General features: G+C 37.5%; 2 protein-coding genes across 3 annotated transcripts; both read left to right on the top strand.

Moving 5' to 3' along the window:
* The first annotated feature begins 1,342 nt into the window (after positions 1 to 1,342).
* On the top strand, positions 1,343 to 20,963 carry LOC137940410 (calmodulin-binding transcription activator 3-like). 2 transcript variants are annotated; one of them, XM_068785459.1, is made up of 13 exons: positions 1,343 to 1,725; positions 4,665 to 4,784; positions 5,904 to 6,019; positions 6,279 to 6,367; positions 7,447 to 7,489; positions 9,716 to 9,896; positions 10,016 to 10,138; positions 16,057 to 16,382; positions 16,769 to 17,356; positions 17,477 to 18,162; positions 18,660 to 19,245; positions 19,373 to 19,696; positions 20,496 to 20,963. In XM_068785459.1, exons 1-13 carry the CDS (start codon positions 1,686 to 1,688, stop codon positions 20,592 to 20,594), a joined length of 3,321 nt encoding a protein of 1,106 aa, XP_068641560.1. In that variant the 5' UTR covers positions 1,343 to 1,685; the 3' UTR covers positions 20,595 to 20,963. The 2 variants fall into 2 exon arrangements, with proteins under 2 accessions (XP_068641560.1, XP_068641559.1); XM_068785458.1 differs by having other exon boundaries at positions 10,013 to 10,138.
* A 390-nt stretch (positions 20,964 to 21,353) lies between these two features.
* LOC137941423 (uncharacterized) lies at positions 21,354 to 27,440 on the top strand. The gene is made up of 8 exons (XM_068786827.1): positions 21,354 to 21,785; positions 21,872 to 22,012; positions 22,748 to 22,975; positions 24,000 to 24,207; positions 24,850 to 24,986; positions 26,266 to 26,346; positions 26,615 to 26,681; positions 26,847 to 27,440. Exons 1-8 carry the CDS (start codon positions 21,475 to 21,477, stop codon positions 27,159 to 27,161), a joined length of 1,488 nt encoding a protein of 495 aa, XP_068642928.1. The 5' UTR covers positions 21,354 to 21,474; the 3' UTR covers positions 27,162 to 27,440.
* The last annotated feature ends 299 nt before the right edge of the window (positions 27,441 to 27,739 follow it).

Genomic DNA, 27,739 nt, shown 5'->3' with positions numbered 1-27,739 from the left:
TTCAAAGAAAAAGGGTCCAATTTTTGTATGCTTTGTCTTCTACATGTGGAAGAGATAAAGAAAGAAGACAAAGACAACCTCTCCTTTTAAGTAGGAGGGGAGGCACTACCTCTCCCATCACTCACAAAATAGGTACTTGGCTTTGTTTGGTTCCGTCTACTCTTGTGAGCGGTGATTTTCCGCACTTAACTGACTAGTCTTTTAGGTTGCATTGACCAGTCTCTTAACGAGTTCCTCTTAAATGAAAAAAATAAAATTAGGGAGGGGCAGCCCTCCTTACCTCCATTGCTTGTTTGTTGATTCACTCTCCATAATGACTTCTTCATAAGCCTCTTGATGATTTTCACCAAACTATTACTTATTTCTTTTATTGATATATCTATTAATGTTGCATCTCCAACTAATGAATTGTCCAATAGACAATTAGGCAAATTTTAATCACATAACCAATGTTAGCATAATTGAACTAAACTAATTGGTTGAATCCTAACATTGGTTATGTGATTAAAACTTACCTAATATCTAAGAAATTACATTTAGATCAAATGCAACATCTAAGAGGATTGGATTTAAAAATTATCATAATATAAAAATATAATCAACAACCTTATGTAACAAGTAAAGAACAAAACATATTTTAAAGCTATATATGATCGAGGTAAAAAATTTTCCTATTAAAATCCCAGTGAAGATCAATTGCATATCACAAAATTAATTTATTTAAAACGATTTATGTTGTCAAGCTATGTTGTTGGGATCTATCATTTTGGATCTCATAGACATCATCAAGCAACAAAATATATTTAAAAAAGGACACAAGACATATTTGGATCCCAATCATTGATTTAATATGAGAGCATACCTTTCCTTTATAACCTAAATGAAAAAGGAAAACTTCTCCCAACCCTTTTCCTTCCTTTTTATATACTCGTCTACTCCTTCCCCTTCCTTTTGCTGGTATCAGTAAGGGAGGGGCTCAGTCCTGAATTGGTCAAATTGATCAAAACCATCAAGCTCCAAGCAGTGAACATAGAGCAAGGAAAATGGAAGGGGGAGGGGTTCTATACCACTGTCACTTGGGACACACTAATACTTTGATTGGGCGGATCCATTTCCCCCCCTTGTTCTCGGCGGGCTAGCCGCGTTAAAGAGGACAAGCCCGAAAAGATCCTGCAAGTGCATGCCACCTGTATTTAAGTACAATTTAGTAAATGAAGATTTTTAAAATGGAGCGGCGAATAGTCAAAAGGGGACGGAAAGGTCAATCCGGCGAAGCCGCGAAGGCTGTAATCAAGAATGTAATTGATCTGAACTGTGTAGGGCATTAGCGTCAATTAGTTGCTCTGAAGAAATTCTTTCTACTAAGTAAGCTAGAGTCCGTTTCCGTTTCCTGACATTTCCAAATAGGCGGCGCTTCCCCTCTTCCGAATTCGCATCAGAACTCCCGACCCCTTGTTGAATTATAGTTGTTTTAGCGATTTTTATGTGTTTTTCTGGATATTTTGGCGAGTCTCCCCTTCGTTTCTATTGGGGGAGTGTTCTCTTCCACTGTTGATTGTTTGAGGTGTGTGATGTGGGGGACTGGGAGTTTGGGTGTTTGAATTTTGGGTGTGGGAAGAATTTTGGGTTTGTGCTTGGTAGATCGGGTTGAGGAGAGGTTAGGAGTGTCTGATACTGATCCAGTCATGGCGGACAGCCGTCGCTATGGGTTGAATACTCAATTAGGTGGGAGTCAGTTGAATGTTTATGACTTGTCTTTAGTTTTGCTATGTTATGGTGATGATACAGTTTGTTGGGTTCTTCTTACTGGAATTGTTCTATTTTATATTTTGTTGTGCGGCGGATATCTACCGCTGATCTGAGTGAATTGGATCGGATTTTTAAAACTTATTTCGCATTGCACTTTGGTTTTAAGTTCTGAAATTGGTATATCTTCGTGTGTAGTCTATCAACCTCGTGCAAATTAGTTGACGGAGGTGGAATTCTTCTTCGATAACTTGTGGGTTCTTCTTCGTAAATTCTCCATAAGAATTTGCAGCTGTTGGGGGTAGAAAGGATATTCCAAATTAGTATCATTCATACCATGCGAAGGTGCTGTAACTAGTGCAAGAACAATGGGTAGGGTACAATTGCATTTCCTGTCGTTCTAGGCTTACAACACGGATCAAGTTTAAGTCAGTATGTTTTTGCACTAATTGTAATTGTGTAATGGTCCATAACAATAGAGAATCCATTGGTGTATGTTTTCTGCAGATGACGTGCAGCTTGTTGATGCATCTGGAGATAGCATAAATAGGATAATAGAAATATGGAGTCAGGCTTTCGAATTCAAAGGTTCCAAAGCTAGCTCATCTAGGAGCGAGTATGTGAATTGCAATTTTAGTGAACAATTAAAAAAAGAAAAGAAACTTTTTAGTGCCAATGAAGGTCATACACAAGGAGACTCTTTGTATTACCTATACTCAATCATTTGGAATGGAGCGGAGTTTAAGGAGTAATAACTGAGGTGAGATTATTATTTGGGGTGCCAGACTCTTCCACACAATCACTTGAAAGGCACACTTTTTGAAGCATGGTATTAGGCAGTGAAGAAACAGCTGTTGTGGCTAAAAGTGGCTGAGAGGGTTGATATGGATGTGCTTGGAATCTGTGAAAGGCAATTAAAAATGATTTTTTTAGAGAACAATCACAAGTAATACACATAACAAAATAAGAATTTTTAAAATGGTCAATGTACAAGTTCAACTTGATAGGACTGGTCGGAAGGGTTTTTTTTGAAGTCAAGTGAGGAACCAACAAGAAATAAAGGAAGGCTGAAGCTGACATGGCTGGAAGTGGTGAGAGAAGGCTAGAAGACTAGACGAGCAAACGATGGAATTGAATGGAGAAGAGGATTCATGTAAGCCTAGCCCACATAGTTACAACAAAGATACGACGATGATGATGGTGGTGGTGGTGGTGATGATGGTGGTGTGGTGGCGATGATGGTGGTGTGGTGGTGATGGTGATGGTGATAGTGATAGTGATGCGGTGGTGGTGGTGGTGGTGGTGATGGTGGTGGTGGCGGTGGTGGTGATGATGATGGTTATGATCATATAGTGTTTGAAATCTCCACTGAATCATATAGTGCTTGGGTTGAGCCTTTTGCTTAGGGGCCTCATCACATTTGGGGGTTTCTTAGTATAAGGTCTTGGGTTCAAGTCTCAAGGATATGTCTGGGGTTGCCTCAGAGGTGTGGAGTTTATCAACATGACATCTTGTGTTCTCAGACAAAAAAAGAAAAGGAAAAGAAAGAGGTCTTGGTTCAAGTTAAAGTGTGTTTGGCATACCTTGGAGGTTTGTTTGTGATTGAATCTATAAAAAGATCATCTATGGTGTTTGGAAATTTTGGAGTAGAGCAAAAACTTATAGGGAAAATGCTCCATGGTACTAGTCTGAGTATGGCATTTTAAAAGACAAACATAGGAAGACCACCACAAGCGTAACGTTTTTTATGAGGAGCAGGTAACTTCTGTTGATATAGAAATAGATAATGAGAGAACAAAGAAGATGTACACAAATCTAATGGAAAGGATTACGATTGACAAGAGGAAAAGATGAGTAATGTACATGGTTTGTAATCCATTACTCTCTTTAGTCACTCCTGCTTTTCAACCATTGTGCTTGGGAGATTGCTTCTCTTTTGACTTGCTTCCATGAGATTCATATGGATGAGTTGAAGATGTCCATAACTTGTCACAGAAATACACCAATTGTCATGGCCACTTCTTTGCCCTACATGATGGTATAAATTAGTCACTCTCAATCACTAATGGTCTAAAGAAATGTCTTTGCTTGGCACTCTAGGGGGTATCTACCTGGTGGGTACAATTTATGGCTTGCAGCTCTGGGGAAAAACAAAAACATAAAAAAAAACTGAAAAAGTTTTAAAATTTGTTGAACTCACAACAGCAAAACCACTTTAAAGTACGAAAAAGAGCAACAAATGGAAAGAACAAAATAACTACCCACCTAGAGCATGTTGGACAATAGTTTTACTTTTTAAGTTTTCAGTTGGTAATGTATCCTAGTTATTTCTTTCTGAAATGTGCCCTTCCGAAGAATTTAGTTGTTAAGTATTTCAGTTACCTATACACCTTTTACTCAAAAAAAAAAAACGTATTTCAGTTACCTCTTTCCTTTTCTTTTCCTTTTTTTTTTCCACCGGCAAATGTGAAGTTGCAAAGAAAACTACAGGATGCAAGATATTATTGAATGCCAGCTTGATTCTGGTGGATCTTTCCACCTCCATTTCCTAAGGGAGGACCAATTTAGTGTGCATCCATATAGAATACATCATATGTATGAAGTTGCCTCTGTCTGATCTTCAGAAAATTTTAGGACTCAAAAGTCCTGTAGCTGAAACATGTAATTAGATTTGCATGCATTTTCAATTTTTTTTTCAGAAAATTGCATGTGAAACTGTACAGCTAGTTATCTCTGCCAGCACCAAAATGGATGGCAAAAATGGTATTCCATTTGTAACAGCTAAATTATCATTTATAATCTTACAGCTTTGCCGAAGCATGTGTAGTAATGCTCAAGTAATTCAGATATTTTCTATACAAAGATGTTGTTTTCATCTTCTGGATTATATTTTAATTGCATGGTTGGTGGGTTTGCAGATATTGAGCAGATTCTTGTGGAAGCACAAAATCGATGGCTGCGTCCAGCTGAAATTTGTGAAATTCTTAAGAATTATCGGAAGTTTCGTATAGCTCCAGAACCTCCAAATAAGCCACCCTGTATGATTCTCTGGTCAAAAGATGACCACTATGTGTATTATTTTTAAAATTTTATTTGTGTCATATCGGAGGTTCATTCTTTTGTTATTTTTTAAAGCTATATCTGCTTCATGATAATGAATGTAACCGTTAGCACTGCCAAGCCTCAATAGTAATTTTAAAATCATTTGTGTTGCAACAATTTGAGTTGGTTGATGAATTCATTATTGTTTGGAAACTTTTTCTTTTGATTATATCTTGGTGAGTTTTTATTCTCTGTCTTATCTATTGAAATCCTGGACACAGAATAAAGTATCTACAGTTTCTTGTACATTTGCTTAGGAGGTTAACGTCCTTGTCTTCCATTCCTTAATTTAATTAAGAAAATCATCACTGATTAGAAAAGATGCTTTCTTTAATGCTTTTTGGCTCTAATTATTCTTTTAATTTGATTTTGACTGTTTGCTGCTGATGTGGGGAAGTTAAAGGAACATTCTGAGAAAAAAAGGGTTAATATAGGACACTGGAGCTTTTTCTTCCACTCCTTTTTTCCTTATCCTGGAAGCATTTCTCGTGAAGTTAACTGATATCACCTGTTCTACATTTCTAATGTACTCAGGACATCAATGTAAATCTTATCCTTGAACATGTTTTCTAAATTCAAAACAAAATTAGAATAGTTTCCCAAAAAAAGCCTTGACCTTGTCTAATTGACAACACACCTTGGGAATTTGTCTTTGCAGACTTACTAGCAGTTTCCTATTATGGAAGGACTAGTCAGTCTTCTATGTTATTTACCTAGGAAGGTGCCTTTTTATGTTAATATAAAGCAAAAGTCGTTGACCATGAGTTACTTTAGCTGATAAGATAAGCTCATTGTGAGATTTTTTCTCCTTTACCCATGAATCTGCTTTCCCAAAATTGTGTTTGTGCCAATCTCCATTGTTCTGGACTTCTTGAAGAGGATGATACAACGTTAACTTTTTGTGCGTGCACAGTGCACAGAATATAGATTAGACTTTAGATGGCTTATTTGTTCATATTTTCTGTAATTCATCATGAGTTTTCAATTGTTATTGCTTTGTCTTTTTCATACAGTACTGTTAGCTTAACTGGTTTTTCATGTGTTTATTTTGTTAGGTGGTTCACTTTTTCTTTTTGATCGGAAAGTATTGAGGTACTTCAGAAAGGATGGCCACAATTGGCGAAAGAAGAAAGATGGGAAAACTGTGAAGGAAGCACATGAAAGGCTGAAAGTGAGGACAAATTTTCATCTTTTTTCTCTTTATTGTAAGGATAGCCCAAAAATATTCTGGTTTAGTCTGGATGTTCTTCAAATTTTTTCCATGTTTTTTTCTTCAGCACTTCTTTAAGTTTTTGTAAGCTTCTTCTTTAAGTTTTCTTTTTCTTTTATGCTTGTTGAAGGATTATGAACACTTTCTCCTCATTTCAAAATACTTAGATGTTGTATCTGACATTTTGCTTTATGCAATACATGTTATTGAAAAATTGTAGGATGGAAGTGTGGATGTACTTCACTGTTACTATGCACATGGAGAGGAAAATGAAAACTTCCAAAGGCGTAGTTATTGGATGCTTGAAGAGTGAGTACCTGACATGTTTTTGTTTCTTTTGCTTCTTGAGTGTTAGCTGATATGCTCTAAATCTAAAAACCATCTAAGAAAAATATTGTAATTAGAAATAATACAGGAGAAACTAACCATCTTAATCTTCTTGTTAGTTTGTGTCAAGGCTTGGTACAGTATCTTTCTTGTTCATAGGATCAGATTAAGAGTTGCTTTATCTTGCTTCTTGCTATTTGTCAAGAACTGTTTGTAGGTCACAGGTGCTGCAAACTGTCTTTTATATGCACCATATAACCCTTATACTTGTTTGTATATTCTTTTAAATAATAACATTTTTCTTTTGATTTTTCATCGTTATCGGCTCCCAATATATCTCTGACTTGTTGGTTGTTCATAAAATTTTCTTGTTAGCCCCTATGTTTATTTATGGACACTATTACATCAAACAATTGACCCTGCAGAACATGATGCGACATGCTTTAAACATTAGCACGTGCACGTAGATATGCGAGATCTACTTGTTCTGTTTTAGGAGTATGTTATCATGGGAAACAAGAAACTCTGTCTATTCTTTTTATATGGACAAAAATTCTTTATCAATTTTTTATTTATTTTGCCATTCAAAACAAAGTGGTTATTTATTGTTCAGGTGACTGACTAGAAAAATCTGGTTGGTTTGCTGGTCTCTCCAAAATTTTAGCATCTCGAGAGTTGATGTAGCATTTTTGTGGAGAATAATATGCAAATATTATTTGTTATGTTAGTGTTATCAAACCTTGGACAACCAGCTGGTTGAACAAAACCCGGTCCCTCCACTAGGTCTGACATACCTCTGACCTAGAAACCAATCAAAACCTGATTGACCAACCATTTTTTACTGGTTACTTGACTCACCCAACTGACCAGATCTGAGAGCAGGCTGCACGGGGGAAGCTCCCCCCTCTCTTTGACCACTAGCCAAACTGGGTTGAGTTGGGTCCAATTGGACTCGTCCACCTTCCAGGGTGGGTTACATAACATTGAGTTATGTTGTTTGATTAGTTATATTATTTTTGTATTTATTAATTCTGCTTTGTCATGTTTGTGTGGTGTTGCAGGGACTTCATGCACATAGTACTTGTCCACTATCTCGAAGTAAAGGTTAGACCATGAAATTTCTCTTGATCAATGACTGTTCTAACTTGGTTGGTTGTCTTTGTAATGTGTTTCCCTCACACATTAAACAAAAATTTCATAATATATATTTTTTATTGACTTAATAACAATTTTCATATGTTGTACAATAATTAGCTCACTATTTAAATAATTGGAAGTAACTTTGAGAAAGAAAACATAAATGCTTGGTTCAGGTTTGAATGGTGGAAGTTTTCAAATGCTTAACTTTACCTCATCGTTAATTTGGTTTAAAAGATACACTTATACTAGTTGGACTTGAAATATGATGGACATCTGGAGTTGGACATCTTTTTAAAGACAAGATCTTTTTGGCAAAATTCAATTAGGATAAAAATTTATGATTCTGTTACTCAATAAGAAAAAGATGTGATTACTAGTAAGGCCAACAAAAGAAAGGAAAATAGAGGTAGGTAAATTTAGGTCAAGTTGTGCTTCTGAATTTTGGTCAGAGGGGGGTAGCAGGGGGGGGGGGGGGGGGGGGGTGATTTGACCTAGATTTAGGAAATTCCTCGGCTTTGGTTGGATTTACAAGAGTTGGGGTAATGAAGGTAATTTTGCCTGAATTTAAAAAATCCCAAACAAACAAACAAACAAACCGTCTATGGAATCTTATCTTACTATTAAAGTTAGGTTTGTGTCCATCCCAAAATGACTAGATGAAGTTAGGATACCTCTTCCCAAGTAATAAGAACAAGATTTTTCTAATTTTGGATCCAAGTGGAACTATTCAAACACTCCCTCTCACATGTGGGCCATCTTCATGAATCTTAACATGCATACAATTTTGCACGTTGGCACATGTACAACTACCCACTCTAATGCTATGTTAAAGTTGGTTTCACCTCTATCTCAAAATGATTACTTGATTTCACGAATTCTTTTCTCAAGTTATGAGCACATGTTTTTTCTAATGTTGAATCCATTTGTGGTTATATTTTAACCCAAAATAACTCAAAATGCACGGAAAAAAGGGGTCAAACTCATTATTAAGCTTTCTTGAGCGTGTTTCCTGACCTCCTTGACCCTATCCCCTATCCCACCAGAGTAAAGGGGGATGAGAGAAGGCACCATGAAGGGAGGGAGTGCGAGGCTGAAGGGTCTCCTCTCCATTTTTTCCTTCTAATTTAGTATTTCTTTATAGTTAGTTGGTAATTAAATTATTTTAAATATTTTAAATATTTTAGTTATGGAAATAACATAATAGATAACATGATTATGGCTTATATAATGATTTTAAATAATTTTGATAATTTTTTATTCATTAATAAATTTAATATTTTAAATAAATAACTTAATTACATATTTAATCCTTAATTAGTATGAAAACCATAAATTATGTTGTTTAATCTAGAAACTATTTTATGAAACTGTATAATTATATCTATTATTTAAACTATCATGTATGTGTTTAATATTTAAGTTTTGGAATAAAATGAATACTTAAAATTGAAAGTCTGATAAGAACTAAGCAAGAAAAGGACACCAGGAAGTTCTTGTTCAAGAAAATGAGAAGATTCTTGGGCTACTAGTCGTCTTCTCTCCCTCTTAATTTTATTAGCTATTCAGTGATTACAACTTTGGTGAGAATGCCTTGATCCTTTGCTCAGATCACACATACCAGAAAGTTGTGTGATTTAAGAATACTATCTCTTGTCCTCTCATAACTCTAGAATTGCAATACTGCCATCTCTGCAATCTTATTCAACAAAAATGATTTAAAAAAATTGATTTGATTTGTGTATGAACCGACCACTCATAATTTACAAATCCACAATATTTCTCTAACACAACTTTCAAAATTGTTGGATTTAATTGAATCTCAATGATTACCAACTTTAGAATTCTTATAATTTTCATAATGTTCATAAAACCATGAGCTTAAAGATTTTACTTGACTTTCCAAATCCTATCTCATTAAGGCCTTTGAAGTATTTGTTTAATCACTTGTTAGATAATAGTGAGTGCAGAAACTTTAGTGTGCAAAGAAATTTTATCATTTGCGTATTTCTTTTTGAGTTATTACTGCGTGCATATGGTATCAACATCATATTGCATTATTCATTTCTTTTAGGGAATATTGTTTTCTTTGAAAATTGGGCGCATTTCATTCCAAAGCCTGAGGGCCAGAGAAAACAATCATTTCGTTTAGGGAATATGTTTTGATTCAGTGTTGATCTTCCTGATATTCAGGGTAACAAAACAAACTACAGCCGTGCCAGGGATTCTGAGGAAAACTCTCAAAGTCCCCCAGTGGATAGCAGTCCTGTGAATTGTATTTTCTTTCCAAACAATAACCAAGTGCATTCTCAGACAACAGATACTTCAAGTCTTAACAGTGGGCAGATGTCAGAATATGAAGATACTGAATCTGGTAAAAGTGATTGAATTATTACCATGTTTTTACATGTTTACTGAAGCAAAAACACTGTATCTAATTTTACATCATGAACCCACCTTTCAGTGCAACTAAAGCGAAATTCGGTGCAGCAGATAACCATCAAGCAAGTTCCAGATACCACTCTTTCGTTGAGGTGCAGCAGTCTGAAGATGGACCTGTGATGAATCAGATGGATATGGGGCTCTTGAATGCTTGCTTCCCTGCTCAATGGCCAGGTATACACTCTTATGTGAGCTATGGTGTTCGTTGCTCTATCTTAGGTGCAAAGGGTTTGAATTAGGGGAAAGTCCAATCCTTACGAATGTATTAAATGGTAGGTCTGAGGTTGGCCTTGAAATATCGGTTAGGCCCATACCTATTCAACCTTGATTTCATTTGTGAGCTGCATCTCAGTTATGCAAAACAAATCTGGTTCAGGGAAGAGAATTTAGTTTCATCCTGTTTTCATGTCCTAAAAATTTAGTAGATAATAGATTGAACATACTAAATGGGCAAAAAAATCCAAATATTTATTAATTGACCTTCATAATGTATTTATTCTTGTTAAAAAAGAAATATAGGGTGTTTATCTGCATCTTTGTTGCTGTAAACTCTTCATGCAGATAATTGACAAGATATATTTGCCAAGACTTGTGAAATGCAATTAGAAAAGTTCTAGAAAATTTTATTGAGATTATCTGAAAGGCATCAGTTTTTCCAATCGATAGGGTTATTTTTTTTAATTTTTTTAAAAATTTTAATTGTCTAATACCTTTGCAATTAGAAAAATGGATTTCATAAAGAAAATTCCTGAGAGAGAGAAGTATGAGCTGTGTGACAGTTGTAAAGTGTGTTAACAGGTTTTGGGCTTTCTTTTTTAGAGAGCTAACATATTCTGTATCTATACAATGAAAAGAAAATTCTGTACCTATTTCATGTTTTATACATATTTTTTAAATCCATTTAAAGAAAAGACACTTTTCAAACGATGTTTTGTTCTTTAATGTCTTTTGTAATTCCTAAACTGCTCTCTCTCTCTCTCTCTCTCTCTCTCTCTCTCTCTCTCTCTTTCTCTTTCTTCCTTTCATCTTTCTTTTGTGTTTGGTAATGTTTTGTTGATCTAGGTTTCAAATTTACTTGTTCTTTTTTGTTTTTGAATATTACTACTTAATCTTCTTGTTCTGGTCATAGCTTTGGACCTCATAATGAATGTGTAGTTTTCCCTGCATGAAAAGACACAAGGCCTTAGTCCTCCGAACTTTTTTTGTTTTATTTTTTATTTTTTGAAACTGATGAGCTTTATTGATAAAAGCACAAAAAATTAAGGGGGCATTCTGGTTACAATAAAAGATTGCAAGGAAGCACCATTTTTGGCAAGAGAATTAGTCACAAAGTTGGCTGATCTCGGGACATGAGTCCAAATACAAGAGAAAAGGGTTGAAATATCCATAATGCTATGAAAGCTAGGCCAATGACGCCAAGGGGGCTCAGAGAAGGGAGAGGAGCACCAACTAATTGTCAGAGTGGTTTCGTCCACTCTTGTAGGCGGTAGCTTTCCGCACATAACAGATCGGTCTGTTGGGTTGTATTGGCTAACCGCTATCATGGTATTAGAGTTGGGCACGCCACGTCCCACGTTCGAATCCTGTGAGAGGCGGTCAAGAATGGGTGGGGTGGGTGTCAGAGTGGTTCTGTCCACTCTTGTAGGCGATAGCTTTCCGCACCTAACAGATCGGTCTTTTGGGTGTATTGGCTAGCCGCTGTCAAATGGGCGGGGTGGGTGTCAGAGTGGTTCCGTCCACTCTTGTAGGCAGTAGCTTTCCGCACCTAGTAGATCGGTCTGTTGGGTTGTATTGGCTAGCCGCTGTCATGGTATCAGAGCTGGGCACGCCACGTCCCGCGTTCGAATCCCGTGAGAGGCAGTCAAGAATGGGCGGGGTGGGTGTCAGAGTGGTTCCGTCCACTCTCTTAGGCGGTAGCTTTCCGCACCTAACAGATCGGTCTTTTGGGTGTATTGGCTAGCCGCTGTCATGGTATCAGAGCTGGGCATACCATGTCCCGCGTTCGAATCCCATGAGAGGCGGTCAAGAATGGGCGGGGTGGGTGTCAGAGTAGTTCCGTCCACTCTTGTAGGCGGTAGCTTTCCGCACCTAACAGATCGGTCTGTTGGGTTGTATTGGTTAGCCACTGTCAATCACCACACTAGAGCCACCTTCAATAATAAGGAGGCCAAATAAGTGATCGTGTAAAATGATGAGACCCTGGAGGTAGGGGTGGCATCGAGCCGAGCCGAGCCCGAACCTGCTTATGTTCGAGCCGAGCTTGATTTAAATATTTCGAGCCGAGCCTCACCTCGAGCCTAAAATTGTTATCGAGCTCGAGCCCAACGAGTTCGAGCCGAGCTCGAGCCTCAACATACATTTAAAACTTTTCAAAAAATATATATCGAATAAAATGTATATAAAATTATGCATACATTTTACATAAAATTGGGCATAACCTATATATATAATACGTGTATAAGATTGGGCATAACCTCTACTTAAAATTGAGCATAATCTATATATATATAATACTTGTATAAAATTCGGCATGACCTCTACTTAAAATTGGGCATAAAATTGTCTATACATTCCATAAACACTCCATGAAATTGTTTATACACTCCATAAAATAGTATAAACATACCATACACTGCATAACATTATAAATAAACTCCATACAATAATCAAACACAACAAAATTAAATGAAATATCACTATCAATTTACAATCACCCAAATAAAAACTATAAATCCTTTAAATAAAATCCTATTACTATTAGAGATTTACTAGAAAATTACAAGAAATATTTTAAATTTTTCTTAGGAAAGTTAAATGGACCTCTTATTGCATTTTCTAAGAAAATAAATAAAAATTAATAATTAATCTAATATATTATTATACTTATCGATAAATTTTTAATCACATAAAATGTCAAACACAAAATTGCTATGAAAATTGCCTCATGCTCAAAGTATTATATCATCAACTGTCAAATACTTATTCAAAATTTTTCTATATGGTTTTCTAACCCATCTTGGCAAGAACATCTTACCTAGAAAATTATATGATTTTTTAAAAAGAATTTATAATTAAAAAAATATTTTGAAAAAACATAAGGCACTAATGGTCCCTATATTTCTACTAAAAATGTCTTTTCAACATTTATTGAAAAACCCTCTAATAGTCTCTAGAAACGTATTTCTAGTAAAATATCTTTTCAATTTCTTTAAGAGCCATGAGGAAGGGATAAAGAGTTTTTTTTCCCCCTTGTTTATGATCTCACACGTAGGGGTGGCTTTGAATAAATTATATATAAAATTAGGCATACATTTTTAAAAAATATAATGATAGGGGAGGTTCAGGATTGAATTTCAATAATGGATTAAAATGCACCAATATTAATCTTTTTTACTCCAATTGTTGTCTAGCTTGTTTTGTAATTTTTGAATCTAGCCATAATTTATTATGGCCTCCTTAGTGCCCCTAGATGAAAATTTATATTCTAGGAAAAACTAAAAATATTTTTCCTATGATACATATTCCCAAAAAAACCTTTAAATAAAATCTAATTACTATTAGTGACTTATTAGAAAATTACAAGAAATATTTTAAAATTTTCTTAGGAAATTTAAATGGACCTTTTATTGTCTCTTCTAGTGAAATAAATAAAAATTAATAATCAATCTAATATACTATTATACTTATCGATAAATTTTTAATTAAATAAAATATCAAACACAAAATTGCAATGAAAATTGCTTCATACTAAAAGTATTATAGCATCAACTGTTAAATACTTATTCAAAAATTTTCTATACAGTTTTCTACCCCATCTTGGTACGAAAATCTTACTTAGAAAATTATATGATTTTTAATAAAAAATTTCAATTAGAAAAATGTTTAAAAAAACATGAGACACTAATAGTTTATAGAAACTTATTTCTATGAAATTTATTTTTAATTTTTTCAAGAGGAAAAATTTTTTTTTATCATCTTCGCGCGGGGGAGAGGGGATATTATTTCTCCCCTAATTTCTCCTCTGAAGTTAGGTTCTGGTTTTCCGCCGAGACGACTCGGAGGGAAGGGGGTTACGGCGCCTGGGAGGACTTGTCGTCGAGGATGACGATTGCGACAGTGACGGAAACAGAGGCGACAGCGAGGAGAGGAAGAAATCGAACGGACGGCCACAGAGGCGGCCGACGAACAGCTGCGATGGCGGTAGAGACGGCCGGTGAACAGCTGCGACGGCGGTAGAGGCGGCGACAACAGCTGACGGGAGGGGAGGAAAAATTTTTCCCGCTCCCCCGCTCCCGATCCCAATCCCAATTCCGACTCACCTCGAGCTGGCTCGCGAGCCGACGAACCGAACCTGGCTTTGGTCAAGCTCGGCTCGTTAAGGTAAACGAGCCGATTTCGGTGCTCGAGCTCGGCTTGAGCTCGATAGATAACGAATCGAACCGAGCCAGCTCGGTTCGAAGCCACCCCTACCTGGAGGAGTGCCATAAGTTCGATGGAGGTGGAGTCAAAAATACCCATAGGCCCGGAATAGGAGATCAGGGTAGCACCATCGGGCATTCAAATGACACCGCCAAAACTAGCAATTCCTGGATTGTTGAAAACATTGCCATTGAAGTTGAGTTTTAGCATACCAAGAGGCGGGGGATTCCATTCTTGCATTGTAGGGCTGTGGGAGGGGCCAGACATCTGGGCAAGAGCCTACCAACAATTTCGAAGGGGAAGGTTACCAAGTTTAATGTATTCATTTCGCTAGTGCATCCAAGTGGAGATCTGACTTGTGATGCGGTTGGATATCTTCAGCACTGGAAAATTTGAGGGTGAATCACTGGTTGTTACACTCGTTCTAGAGGCCCCAGGGGATGTAGGTAAGGCAAGGCAAGCCGAGAGAAGGATCTTAACCATTTGCATCAAGGAGGAACTAGGAGTAAGTAGTAGGCACTATGGAGGGCATGTGGAAAGCACCCTTGAAGCCGGATAGGAGTCACTAACCGCATGGGGCCAATCTTCTAGTCTTTCCAAAAATAAATGTGCCGCTCATTTCCAATAGCAAGGTTGATTGTGGCCTTGAAGGTGGGGAGGAGGGTGTGCAGGCAGGCTGCACCAAAGAGGTGAAAGTCGGTGGCGAACTGGACCAAATTAGTAGCTCAGCTGGTTGACTCCTTTTGCTTTTGCCCTAAAAAATTGCAGCCATGGTTCAACCATTAAACTGGTCTAGTTGAATCCACATTGTTCAATGACTGATGATAAACTTGGTAAAAATTCAAAATTTGAAGCAAAGTGGTTTAAAGTGTTTGAGATGAGACAAGAACCAGTCACGAGAATCAGGCCCTATCTTCTAGCCACCATATGTTGGATTGAACCTGGTTCCATCCAAAATGACTAGCCACTTAGGAAGCCTATCGCTCAACCTAAATGAACAAATAACACTTCTTAACCCATTTCAATGTGGGATTATTCCCACTCAAAACTGCCCCTCCTCCCCTTGCTCCGTGCCTCTCTCCCTCCCTCCCTTCCTTCCCCAGGCTTTACATGGAAAGGTCCTGAGATGGACAACACACACAGAGTATAAAATCAATGGAGCATACTTAATGAACACAAATTTGGTCAAGGCCTAAGTAGACATTTTGATACCATTATTGGATTGAGCCTAGTTCCATCCAAAAATTACTAGCCAGTTAGGAGGCCTCTTGTTTCATAAACCGATAACACTTTTTAAAGCTTATCAATGTGGGACTTTTCCCACTCAACAATATGCTTTGCTTTGTGCAATATTTTGGAGTATGTATGTACATGGGTATGCATGTGTGTATATATTTGTGTTTTAGAAGTTTGGATGGGTATTCAATATGATGTCACAATGGTTCAACCAGGTTGAACTGAAATGCCGAGCCACCAGTTCTTTGGCGACTTTGGCTTTTACATAATTATTTGAGATGTATGCATTTCTTTGTCCACTTTGGCTTTTACATCATTGTTTGAGATTTATGTTGAATTTCTTGTTTCATAGCAGCTTCGCTTAAAGCCATCCTCATCCCTTTTATAGTTGAAGATCTATTTTTTCCTGAATACACGACATTTTTGCATTGTTGCAGGTGGTTATCAGGGGAAGCAACCAAACATTCCTGGCTTGGACTTTGTCTCGTTTTCACAGGGAATTCCTTCCAGAACAATTAGTGATATAGGGTTTGGTTTGACTGTTAATGAGCCTAGAAAACAAATTGATGTGACATCATCTTGGGAAGAGGTCTTCAATCATTGTACAATGGGCCTCGAAAGCGTACCTCTCCATTCCATTCGGTCTGCCAATGTAGAGGGCTTGCCTCAGCAAGAAATTGTAAAACTTGGTCAGCTCTCAGTTGATGAGCTCAGTGTCAAGCCAGAGGCTGGGTTGGTTCCACGAAGTGAAATAAAATGGCAGGTAAATAATGGATATGGCCATTGTTACATAGTACCCTCTTATTTTGTTTCTTAAAAGGCTATTTGCTCTTTTCACTCAAATATCTAGTTGTTGAATTTCTAGAAAAGAGAAACCTGCTCTTCAACAGTAGTATGACCCAATCTGTCTGATATTGGTTTATAAAGTTTTTGCTTAATCTGTTTGCACTTTTCTTTTAAAGACGAAAGTTGCACAATCTGTTTGATAGTGCAATTATTTATTATAGTTTTCCTAATCTTCGTGTCAATGTGATATATCATTATTCCTAAGTCTTGTGTTTCTATCATTCTTGTGTAGCAGTTGCACATTAATCCTTGTTTTGCTTTCAATGGTCATCACTTAAATTGTTATTTTTCTGCTGCTATCAGATTGATGTAGGAGGCGGCTCTTCCATTTTATCAGCTTGGCCAATGGACCAGAAAGTGCAAATAGAGTCAACAGAGGATCTGGGTATTAAATTTCAGGGCCCTAGAGATCCTTATATGGATCACAATGGTCCTGAAGCTCTATCTTTAAGCTCTAATCAGCAAAATGGATCTCCGTTGCCACCCGTGCTCCGAAAGCATTTGATAACCTCAGATGCTGGGCCACTTGCAAAATCAAATGTGTCTGAGGAGGAACAGGAAGGAAGTAGAGAAGGAAAAATCAACTTTGCTTCTACTACCAAACACTCACTGATAGACATTTGTAAAACAGAAGACTTAGGATTAAAGAAGCATGATAGCTTCTCTAGATGGATGAGTAGAGAGCTGGGAGAGGTGGATGACACAAAAATTCAATCTACTTCTGGTGATATCTGGACAACTGATGAGAATGGAAATGTCATTGAAGATTCCACCATCTCCCCACAAGTGCAGATGGATGGATGCTTATTAGGCCCTTCACTTGCCCAAGATCAACTTTTCAGCATTGATGATTTTTCACCCAACTGGGCCTACTCAGGCTTGGAAACCAAGGTATTTTGCCTTTATACTTGTTTTTTTATATGAAATTGTCACTCTTTATTATTAATATTAGTATTTATATGAAGGCTCAAGAACATTGGTCAATATATATTGTCTACTCTGATTTATCAGGTTTTGATTATGGGAACATTCTTGAAGAATCAGCATGAGTTACAAAATTGTACATGGTCATGTATGTTTGGGGAATTGGAGGTTCCTGCAGAGATTCTAGGAGATGGGGTACTTCGATGCATTGCTCCAATACATAATGCAGGACGTGTACCGTTCTATGTCACCTGCTCCAACAGATTGGCTTGTAGTGAAGTACGAGAATTTGAGTATTGGTTTCAACCTCCAGAGGCCATGGACATGCAAGTGACAAGTGAACTGCTTCTACGACTACGTCTTGGAAAGTTACTGTCTCTGGACTCTGTTGAGCGTCCTGAACCACCCTTCTCTACAGTTGTTGAGAGAGTTCATGTAAACAATAAAATCAGTTCTTTACTGAGAGAAGATGAAAATGAATGGTCTCATATGTTAAATCTCACTGCTGGTGAGAATTTCTCTGTGGATAAAGTGAAGGAGCAATTGCTTCAAAAGCTACTGAAGGAGAATTTGTGCACATGGCTCATTGTGAAGGCGGCTGAAGATGGTAAAGGTCCAAATGTCTTGGACAAGGAGGGGCAAGGTGTAATTCATCTAGTTGCTGCCCTTGATTATGATTGGGCCATTGCTCCAACAGTAGCTGCAGGTGTTAATATCAACTTTCGTGATGCAAATGGATGGACTGCTCTTCATTGGGCAGCATCTTATGGCAGGTAAAGTCTTTTATAAGCCTTACTTTTTCTATGTTGTAAATAATACACAAGTCTGAGTGCCACAATCATCGAAGGTGTGAGTGTCCAAGCTGAACAGACAGCATAGCCTAGCTGGAATGCAATCAGTCTTGTAATGAAACTGATTAAATCTCATAAAGAGCCATCCTCAGATCTATTCAATTAGATCTGATGGTCTGGGCTACCATGGATCTCTTTCATTTACATAATGCACCAATTAGATAGTATGCATGAGTAAACAAATGTAATATTGTATTTATCTTTCATTTGTTGGTGAGAAGTTATTAATTCTTGTCAGCAGCAAGAGTAGGAACTGAAGTTCTGGCGGGTTTTGTCTGGAACTAATCTGGCCCACATACATTGGCAGATCCACTGCTGGAGTTCCCACTCCTTGATTTAGCACTTGTTTGTGACATGATATGAATTAATATTTTTGAATTATTATGGCCCTGATTCTCGCTTCTACTATTTTTTATCAGAGAAAGGACAGTTGCTGTCCTAGTTTCACTGAGTGGAGAGCCTGGAGCACTAACAGATCCAACACCACAATTTCCTTCTGGAAGGACTCCTGCAGATCTTGCTTCAAGTAATGGACATAAAGGAATTGCTGGTTACCTTGCAGAATTTCATTTGACATCCCATCTTGAAAAACTCACCATAAAGGAGAAGACAGAAGATGTGCAAGAGTCAGAATCTTCTGACCCTAAAGCAGTTCAAACAATTGCAGCACGAACTGCAACCCAGTATAATGAGGGAGATGTGCCAGAAGGCCTCTCACTTAAGGACTCTCTGACCGCTGTTCGTAATGCTGCACAGGCTGCAGCTCGAATTCATGAAGTCTTCAGAGTACACTCCTTCCACAGAAAGCAATTGATTGAGTATGGTGATAAAAAAGTTGGAATTTCAGATGAGCGTGCCCTCTCTTTGATATCTGTTAAGTCACAGAGAGCAGGACATCATGATGAGCCTGTACATACTGCTGCGATTAGGATACAGAACAAATTTCGTGGGTGGAAGGGAAGAAAAGAATTTTTGATCATTCGACAGCGTATAGTTAAGATCCAGGTGTGTTTGGTTTTAACTTCTATAACTGGCGTTGACACTAGTTAGTTGCATTCACCTTTAAAAAGAAAAAAAAATCCTTTTCGTGTGGGTGTTAGATATGTGTCAAATACTAATATGTGTGTGACAGGCTCTTGTGAGGGGTCATCAGGTAAGGAAACATTTCAGAAAAATCATCTGGTCTGTGGGGATAGTGGAGAAAGCAATCTTGCGATGGAGGCGTAAAAGGAGTGGTTTACGTGGCTTCCGATCAGAAGCACTGATAGAGGGCACCCCCATGCAAATTGGGCCCTCTACAGAGGATGATTATGATTTCTTGCAAGAGGGCAGAAAGCAGACAGAAGCAAGGATGGAGAAGGCACTGGCTAGGGTGAGGTCCATGGTTCAGTACCCTGAAGCTAGGGATCAGTACCGCAGGCTTCTAAATGTCGTCACAGAAATCCAAGAGACAAGGGTATTTTTTTCTTTTCTTTCTTCTCTAAACAACTACAAAGCCTTGTAAGTTTTGTTTGTTGGTTGTCTTATATAAGAACTAAAATAATGAGTGTATGCTCTGTTCTCCTGCACATGTGATATCCATGTTTCTTTTATTTTTTTCCTCAAAAAAAGTATGAGCTTACTGTAGCCTATCAAGTTTCTTACTGTAAGTAAAATTGAAAGCAAGTATATTAATAAGTATTTCAGATATGCAAAGGTTGTAAACTAGACCTTGGATGGTCATTTCTAAATAACCAGGAGTTGTTAGGAGACAAAGTTTGTAGTTTTCTTATTTAAAATTTTAAAGTATTTATTGGTTGTGAAGTCTGAATCCAAATGGTCCTTGTAATGTAAGTGATTTAGATCCAGCAAACTGGATAAGTTTCTCGAATGATGTGGATGTATCCTACATGCTGGGTCCAGCCTGAGTCTGACTCAGTTACTGCCATTGTGGTACTTCTGAATCTAGTGGATTGTGCTTTGGCTGAAAAGCTGAAAACTGTTTCCTGTAATGTGATCTCTTAATTTCAAGTCCCATTAGCGTCTTTGGGTTCTAACAATGTACACAATTTGAAAAAAAGATGGAAGTTTTCTTCTCTTTTCTTGCCCACTGTTAATAGTTGCTGCAAATTTTCACTGGTTTTGTGAGCTTAAACTGTGTTCATGAGCATAATGTGATGAAAAGATGGTGAGAAAAGAAGGGTTAATGGATTGGTTCTTCCATTGTTTCTTGTTTATCTGCTCCGGTTGATGAGATTGCTTTTGGTGTTTTCCAGGTTTTAGTAAATGATTCAATAGAAGCAGCTGAAGGGGATGTTCTTTTTGACTTGGAAACTCTTCTAGGAGATGATACCTACATGCCAACAGCAACTTGAAAGGGTTTGCCTTGGCTGATGTTTAAGGGGATGATCTTTTTGACTTGGAAACTCTTCTAGGAGATGATACCTACATGCCAACAGCAACTTGAAAGGGTTTGCCTTGGCTGATGTTTACCTCAGGATATCTGAGGAATAGCCATGTACAGTACTAATAATATTTCACTGTTGTCCCTGATCTTGGGTTGTAACATGATCTCATCTATGTAGGATAAGATTATAATGTGATTTAATCAGTTAGTAGTTTGATCCAAATGCAGTTTCATGTTGAAGATATCAGAGTTTCTATATTTTATTTTAAGTTCTCTGGCTATTTTATTTTGAATTGGTGTGGCTTGTGAAGATTATTATGTGATTTAATCAGTTGGTACTTTGATCCAAATGCAGTTTCATGTTCAAGAATATCAGAGTCCCTATATAATGTTTTTAAGTTCTCCCGCTGTTTAATTTTCTTTTTTTACGTGTATCCAAAAAACTATAATTTTTTTCCATTTTTTCTCTAAGTTTTTCGTGAGCATCCAAACAGGAAAAAAGAAACCTTGTTTTGCCTCTTCCTCTTCTCTCATTTTACCATAGTCAACTACCGGTAAAGTTCGTTGCCGGGAACAACGCTGAAACCCGCCGCTACGAACCAAGCGAACCGGAGAGGTCCTCCCTGAACTAACTAGCTGTCAGCCGCCCGTTTTGTACCCACGTGGAGGGTCCCTATTTGCAATTCTTCGTTATTTGCGATGTTTGCGTTTTTTTGGTTCCCGGAGACGTTTCGCACTGGAGCTCTCACTCTCCCCCGTCTTCTCCTCCTCCGATTCCCTCTTTTGAACTCCTCTCATTCTCCGTTTCTTCTCCCTCTGCATGGAACATTTCTGAGAATTTTGCCATCATGTCGCCGCCATCAGTTGGGAGCTGTGACTGTTTATCCATTCAAAATGACAGTAGTTCCCGCGTCGAAAATGGTGGAGGATTTGTTGAAGATCGATTGTGCCCTCAGTGTAAGAAGCTACGTAGGTCGTCTTCTTGTGATCTGGATTTGGTTGGTTTGTTATTTAGACCTGGGAGCGATTGGGAGAGGTTTCGGAGGTGGGCCGGCGCCTTCGGAAAGGGTTTTGCTATTGGGGCCGGGTTGAAAGGTGGGCTCGCTGTTTTTGCAATACTGGCCAAGTTGAGGAGCCGTGGTTTTCTGAAATCTACGAGGTGAAAGAATGTGTGAAGTTTTTGTTCCTCGAGCCTTTTTGATTTTAAGTGTAATTCAATTTTGTTTTCTGTGTCTTCTGCTTTAGGAAATCAGGGGTGGTAACCAATAGTGAGGCAATTGTGGAGGCTTTGAAGGAGACTTTGAGATACGGTCTCTTCCTTGGGACGTTCGCGGGTACGTTTGTTGCCGTGGACGAATGCGTTGTTGCATTGCGGGGAGACCATGAGTATGTGATTGCTTTTTCTCGCGAGAATCTTGTTTCGTTGTCTGCTCTGGTCTGTTTTAGGTACTATGCGGGTGGTACATTTAGACGAGAAAAAATTGTAATTGAAGTGGAAGTTGGAAGGAGAACTCGAATGTGATAATATTGATTTGCAGCTGGCGTTGAGTTAGTTCTGCGAGGATTAATTCAGAGGTTAACTTGAAAACGTAAATGCATATAATTGCTTGCATGAATTAATGAGGAAAAAGAGTCGTCCTTCAGTAATCTACTGTTAACCCTTCTATCACTGTAAATTTTAGTTATCCAATAACAAAAATTGCATTGGTGCATCAGAAGCTGTTCCTCATAATTTTTTTGCATAGCCTCCCTTCATAAGGGTGAATCTACATTGTTGTTATTTTCTTTGGCTATACTAAAAATGCTTATACACTTCACATGGTTATTCTTGCTAGGTTATGAACATTACAAGTTTAGGAACTACTAGGTTTTATAGTTTTTTTTTTATTCAATAGATGCATGAGTTTATCTCCACAAAATGAATGACAAGTCTGTGATGAGTCCAAATAGAAGAAATGGTAAAACTGTTAGTCTTTTAGATAATGCTCCATCTGTTTCCCAAAACAAAAAGGATAATGCTCCCTCTCTTTATTGTCTGTTATGAAGTGTTAAATTGTTTGGTAATCATATTTCTGCCTGAAATGCTGGTTTGTGATCATCAAATGTTCTCCTTTTGTGTAGGACTGCGGGCTGGAGGGCTCTCTTAGCTGGGGCAATTGCAGGGCCCTCGATGCTTTTGACCGGGCCCCATACTCAGCATACAAGCTTGGCTGTGTACATTTTAATGCGTGCTGCTGTTCTGGCATCACGTTGTGGGATAAAAAGCAAGAGATTTGGATCCATGTGCAAGCCATTGACTTGGTCACATGGTGATACTTTCCTCATGTGTCTCTCCTCTTCACAGATACTGTATGTATGCTCTCTTCCTTTGTTCACTTCACCAGCTTGTTTCTTTCTCTTTGATAAAATTTTGCCTTGGAGAAGTTTATTCTAGTTCTGTATACTGAATGAGCGTTTTGGCCTGGTTCTACCATTTGGTGATCTTCAGACTAATGAATTTTTTCTTGTATTTATTGTTTAGTTGTACATGGGATCTGTTCTGCTAATCAAATGATAATACAATATAGCATGTAAACCGTCCTGTTGTTTTGATGGAGGTGGAAGAGGAGGTACATTTCAGAAGAGGGGAAATGGTACATAAAAGCAAATCCAGGCTGTGAACCCAAGTACCTAATGAAGTGAGATCTGTAAACAAGATGATTATGGAGCTTGTACAAGTGAAACTCCATAATTATCTTTATTACTAAGCAACAAACAAATTTGCCAAGCACATTTAAATTTCTTTATTACTTTCAAAGCCACCCCCATCAAGCTCATCTTGGGTCCCTCCACTTCTAGGCTGGCTAAAACTTGTTTGACGGGAGCTCTTTCACCAGTTCAGGTCTAGTGGATAAGAGTAGTCTTTCGCAATCATAAGCGAAAATTCTCCTAGCAATCATGGTTACATGACTCACTCAGTTGACTCACTCCTACTTGTACCTTTGACACAACTAGCTGGGTCAACTCAGATTTAGGAGGGGTGGATTGGGTCGGGTGGTCAGAATCTTCCCTTCTATTTTCAGTGATCCAACCCGGATTTCATGGGGAGGACTTCAATCCCAAGTCTGAGTCGTGTAATCCTGATTGTAATGCAGCTGAAGCTGAAATTCACTGCCATATCATTGTAGAGTGCGCTTGTGCACATGTGATCAGCTGGATGCTTCAAAATTCAGCACCACCATGGCGCTGGTTCTCCTGCCCTTCTGTTTGTGCTGGAGACACCTTTCTTTAGCAAACAATCTTCATGACTAAGAACTTGTTCACTACATCTGCTGTTGTATCCTTTGTTTTTTTAAAGGACTAGTATTGATTATTGATGGTACTCATTGCACAGGTCTGCGTACATATTGAAGCAAGACAGCTTACCTTCTTCTTATAAGTCTTTTCTCAATAAGCATGGTGGAAAAGACATGGCTATTCTGCAGGGGATCAAAGATATTGCAACTGGAACTCCTTTTACTAATTTGGAGGGGATTGAAAAGTATTATAAAAGGACTGGTGTCGACATAAAACTAGATCCAGCAATGAAAGTGCCTTGCTCAGTATGTGTTTCTTCTTTCTTTCAATGGTTATGATGCACCAGGCACTATGGTGTAGCTACTTGCTCTTTTATTACCACGTCATGTCAACCTTTTTCTTCTTACTTCTATGACTGCTCTTTTTATAATTATTCTTCTATGGCTATATCATATTATCTCTGCATTCCATGTCTTGTTTTCTTTTTGTTATCATCTGAAGACATAGCATTCTTGAGGTGGTTACAATATAAAAGCCTTGTTTCTTAGGATCAGTTAAAGATTTGTGAAAAGAATTTGGATATTTGTCACTTAATAATGTTTATTCTGTGTGGGGATGAGTATGGTACTCGTGAGATAGTGCTGTAAGCTAGTACATGCACTGTCTTAATCCATTTCTTGTTTGCTACATAAGAAGCTACTTCTGGATGCGCATGGATTTCTTTCTGGGGAGTAAGTGTTACTACTATCATTCTATTGGGACTTCTATATAGTATGTAATGCAGTAAGGCTGCTTATTTTCAAATGATGCTTCTTTTGGTACATTCTGGTCTACCAATTTGCATATGGTTCCTGTACTTGATGTGTTATGAAGATTGAAGATTCCTTCATATAATACTTCATGGTAAATATATGTTTTAGAATACTAATTTTAATTTTCATATGCAGATTGTGCATGGAAATCAGTCTTGCACGGGACATATCTTGTCTTTTCTTCTTCAGGCTTATAAAAGAGCCTTACCTGTTTATCTGCCTGTTTATCTGATTCCTGCACTGATAGTTCATCGACAAGACCTCCTGAAACAGTAATTGTTTCTTTCTTACTCATGTTTTCTATTCTGAAATTGTTTGGTAAATTTCTGTTTCATTTCCATCCTACAAGATCTTAAACATAAACCACATCAAATTTAGGAAGACCTGGAACCAGACAGTTCAGCCTAAATGAATTATCATTTTGAATGAGTACAGAGGCTAATTAGGAGTGGTTCTAAGTACTGGCCCAACTACATTGATGACCCGAATACTTGGCACTGTGACAGTTTCAGTGATTGTTTTGAGCCAAAAAAGAGAAAAAGAAAAAAGAGAAATCTCTGAAATAAAAATATAAAATACTGGTTGAATTGTTATATACGCTTACTTTAACAGATATTTTCCTGCTACCTTGATGCAGGAATTGCACAACATTAGACATCTATGCTGCTTATGCCCTTTCTGCGGTATGGCATAAGTGGAAAGCTAATCTTTCTTCTTGTCCCGTCCTCTCTTAGAAGGGAAAGTAGTTTGCTGTAATATCTTTTTGAATGTCCTCACTCGCATTCCCTTGTTCCAACTATGTAGAGGTTGGCTCTAAGTCCACCATTCTACTCTATCATTTGTTGATTAATTTTAAGATCAGCTTTTGTGTAGTCAAAAGAAGGGCCTTTAGAAAGTAAACTTAATTAACATTTATCCCATATTTTCAAATTAGATTAATGGCTGTAGAGTGTTTGGTAAGTCTTATTGTTATAAAGTCATTTCAATATGTTAAATTCTTGGGTTCCCTTAAGGCGTAGAGATAACTCAAGAGAGAGAATATACAGAGAAGAAGAGTTTGTGTGAGAGGTGAGAGGAGAAAGAGAAGTGAAGCAAAAAGAGGTAATTAGTTGTGTGTACTCTCCTTGTAATACCTTTCATTAAACTTGATTTAATTTGTGACATAAATGCCCTTCTTATAATAACCCAAGGTGAGGGTAAAAACATTTGTGACATAAATGCCCTTCTTATAATAACCCAAGGTGAGGGTAAAAACATAAGTAAAACAAATTTCAGAAATACATAAAATAGTAAGTCTTCGAACACACTGTGGCTGATTAGATGAGACAATATCAGTTAAATTGTAAGATCATAATTCCGCATGTTTGGTTATAAAATTATTTAATCTTGTTTTCTATCAATAGGTGAGAATAGTGCAATTCATGTATGTAAAACATTTTGTCTTCCTCCCATAGATCCACTCTTATGCGTGATTGTCGCTAATTTCATTATCTTTTGGACTGTTAGTTCTCTCCTTTGAGTTGACTTTCTTTACCTTGTGCGTACTTACAGGCCTTCCAGAATTTTGGGGAAGGGTCTCATTGGTACAGCTAAATCAAGCTTATTTCTCTCTGTTTACTGTTCAACAGCCTGGTCAGTATTCTATGTCCATTACATTGAATTATTTTGAAATGATTAATGGTTATGTTGGACATAACAAATTAAAATATTAGTGCATGCACCAAAGACCATTTTATCAGTTATGAGTGTTGTTGGGATGGTTAAATACCTGTGCATCATCCAGAGCTTGGATCGATTTCCTGATATGAACCTGTTAGACCAATTTGTTTTGTGAAAAAATTGGTATAAAAAAAATTATTTGATTTGAGTTGCTAATATGGTAAAGATTTGTTTTCCTTAGGATGTGGACTTGCCTGTTCTTTAGGATTTTCAAGAGGTGTAACATTCCAATGGTTGCAATGGGGACGGTATGCATATCTAACAATGAGTCTCTGGTGATGTAGTTTCATCCACTGTTTCAAATTTCTGTTACTGGACAAGATTGATAAAAGAAAAAGAGAATGGAAGTGAAATTGCACTTTTCATAAAGTTTCTTCAAATTTTGCTCCTGAACAATGAATTTTCTTTCGCAGTTTCCTACGGGTCTGGCATTGTTAATTGAGAAGAAGACTAGAAGGATTGAGATATCACTCTACTGTTTTGCACGGGCTCTGGAAAGCTTCTTCACGTGTATAGTGGATGCTGGCTATTTTCCTCAAGTAAAGAGGTTGAAAAGAGCAGATGTGGTTATATTTAGCATATCAACTGCCATTATCATGCATTGTTATGCACAAGAAAGAGAAGTGTTTCGCTCCAAGTATTTGAATGTTCTTGATTGGGTGTTTGGTGTGCCACCCACTTGCCACAAACATGATATTTCTGAGAAAGATAAGGCACACGATAATTAAGATATAGGAAGTTTATTCAAAAAGCCACATTTGGAACATTAGCTCTAGATGATCAAAGAAAGAACTAGAAAAGGTTCTGGTGCATTGACATTCATTTATAGACAGGATTAAGTTAAACATGTAATTTCTGTACATGAAGGCAATAGAGAATGTAATATGCTGTTGTAATCATGTTAGACTCTAATAGTGAATACAATACCTTGTAGTGATGGCTGAGAACAATTCTTTGCCAGTTTCATGTTGGCACATATGAAGCAATCTTCTCACTTTAATGCTATTGCTGTCATTTAATTGGTCCATGGATACACAGATGTGCTTCTTGTCCTTTCTTCTTGCAGCTAGCTATTCTTACCGAAGCTCCAGATGAAGTGTGATGGCTTCGTTTATGATTTTTAGTTGGTGAATGCCGAAGGGAGACCCATTTGCCAGCAGTTAGGCATAATCCATCCAGTTAATAAAGTTGGATGTGGCTCAAGTATAACATGAATAGCATTGCTCTTCAAACAGATCACAATAGTAGATGAATTTCGTTCTTTCAGTGAAACCATTCACTACTTTACAAACGATTTGATGGGAAT

Source organism: Aristolochia californica, unplaced genomic scaffold, assembly GCF_029961685.1.
Source record: "Aristolochia californica isolate CCGP_79_NKW_82.1479 unplaced genomic scaffold, dmAriCali1.0.hap1 SCAF_9, whole genome shotgun sequence".
Classification (NCBI taxonomy): Eukaryota; Viridiplantae; Streptophyta; class Magnoliopsida; order Piperales; family Aristolochiaceae; genus Aristolochia; species Aristolochia californica.
This window is presented reverse-complemented; position numbering and strand designations above follow the sequence as displayed.

Coding starts and splice junctions, on each gene's coding strand:
- LOC137941423 (XM_068786827.1), top strand. CDS start 21,475: ATGTCGCCGCCATCAGTTGGGAGCTGTGACTGTTTATCCATTCAAAAT. Junction 21,786..21,871: donor GGTTTTCTGAAATCTACGAG/GTGAAAGAATGT, acceptor CTTCTGCTTTAG/GAAATCAGGGGTGGTAACCA. Junction 22,976..23,999: donor CTCTCCTCTTCACAGATACT/GTATGTATGCTC, acceptor CTCATTGCACAG/GTCTGCGTACATATTGAAGC.
- LOC137940410 (XM_068785458.1), top strand. CDS start 1,686: ATGGCGGACAGCCGTCGCTATGGGTTGAATACTCAATTAG. Junction 6,368..7,446: donor AGTTATTGGATGCTTGAAGA/GTGAGTACCTGA, acceptor GTGGTGTTGCAG/GGACTTCATGCACATAGTAC. Junction 19,246..19,372: donor AGCGTATAGTTAAGATCCAG/GTGTGTTTGGTT, acceptor TGTGTGTGACAG/GCTCTTGTGAGGGGTCATCA.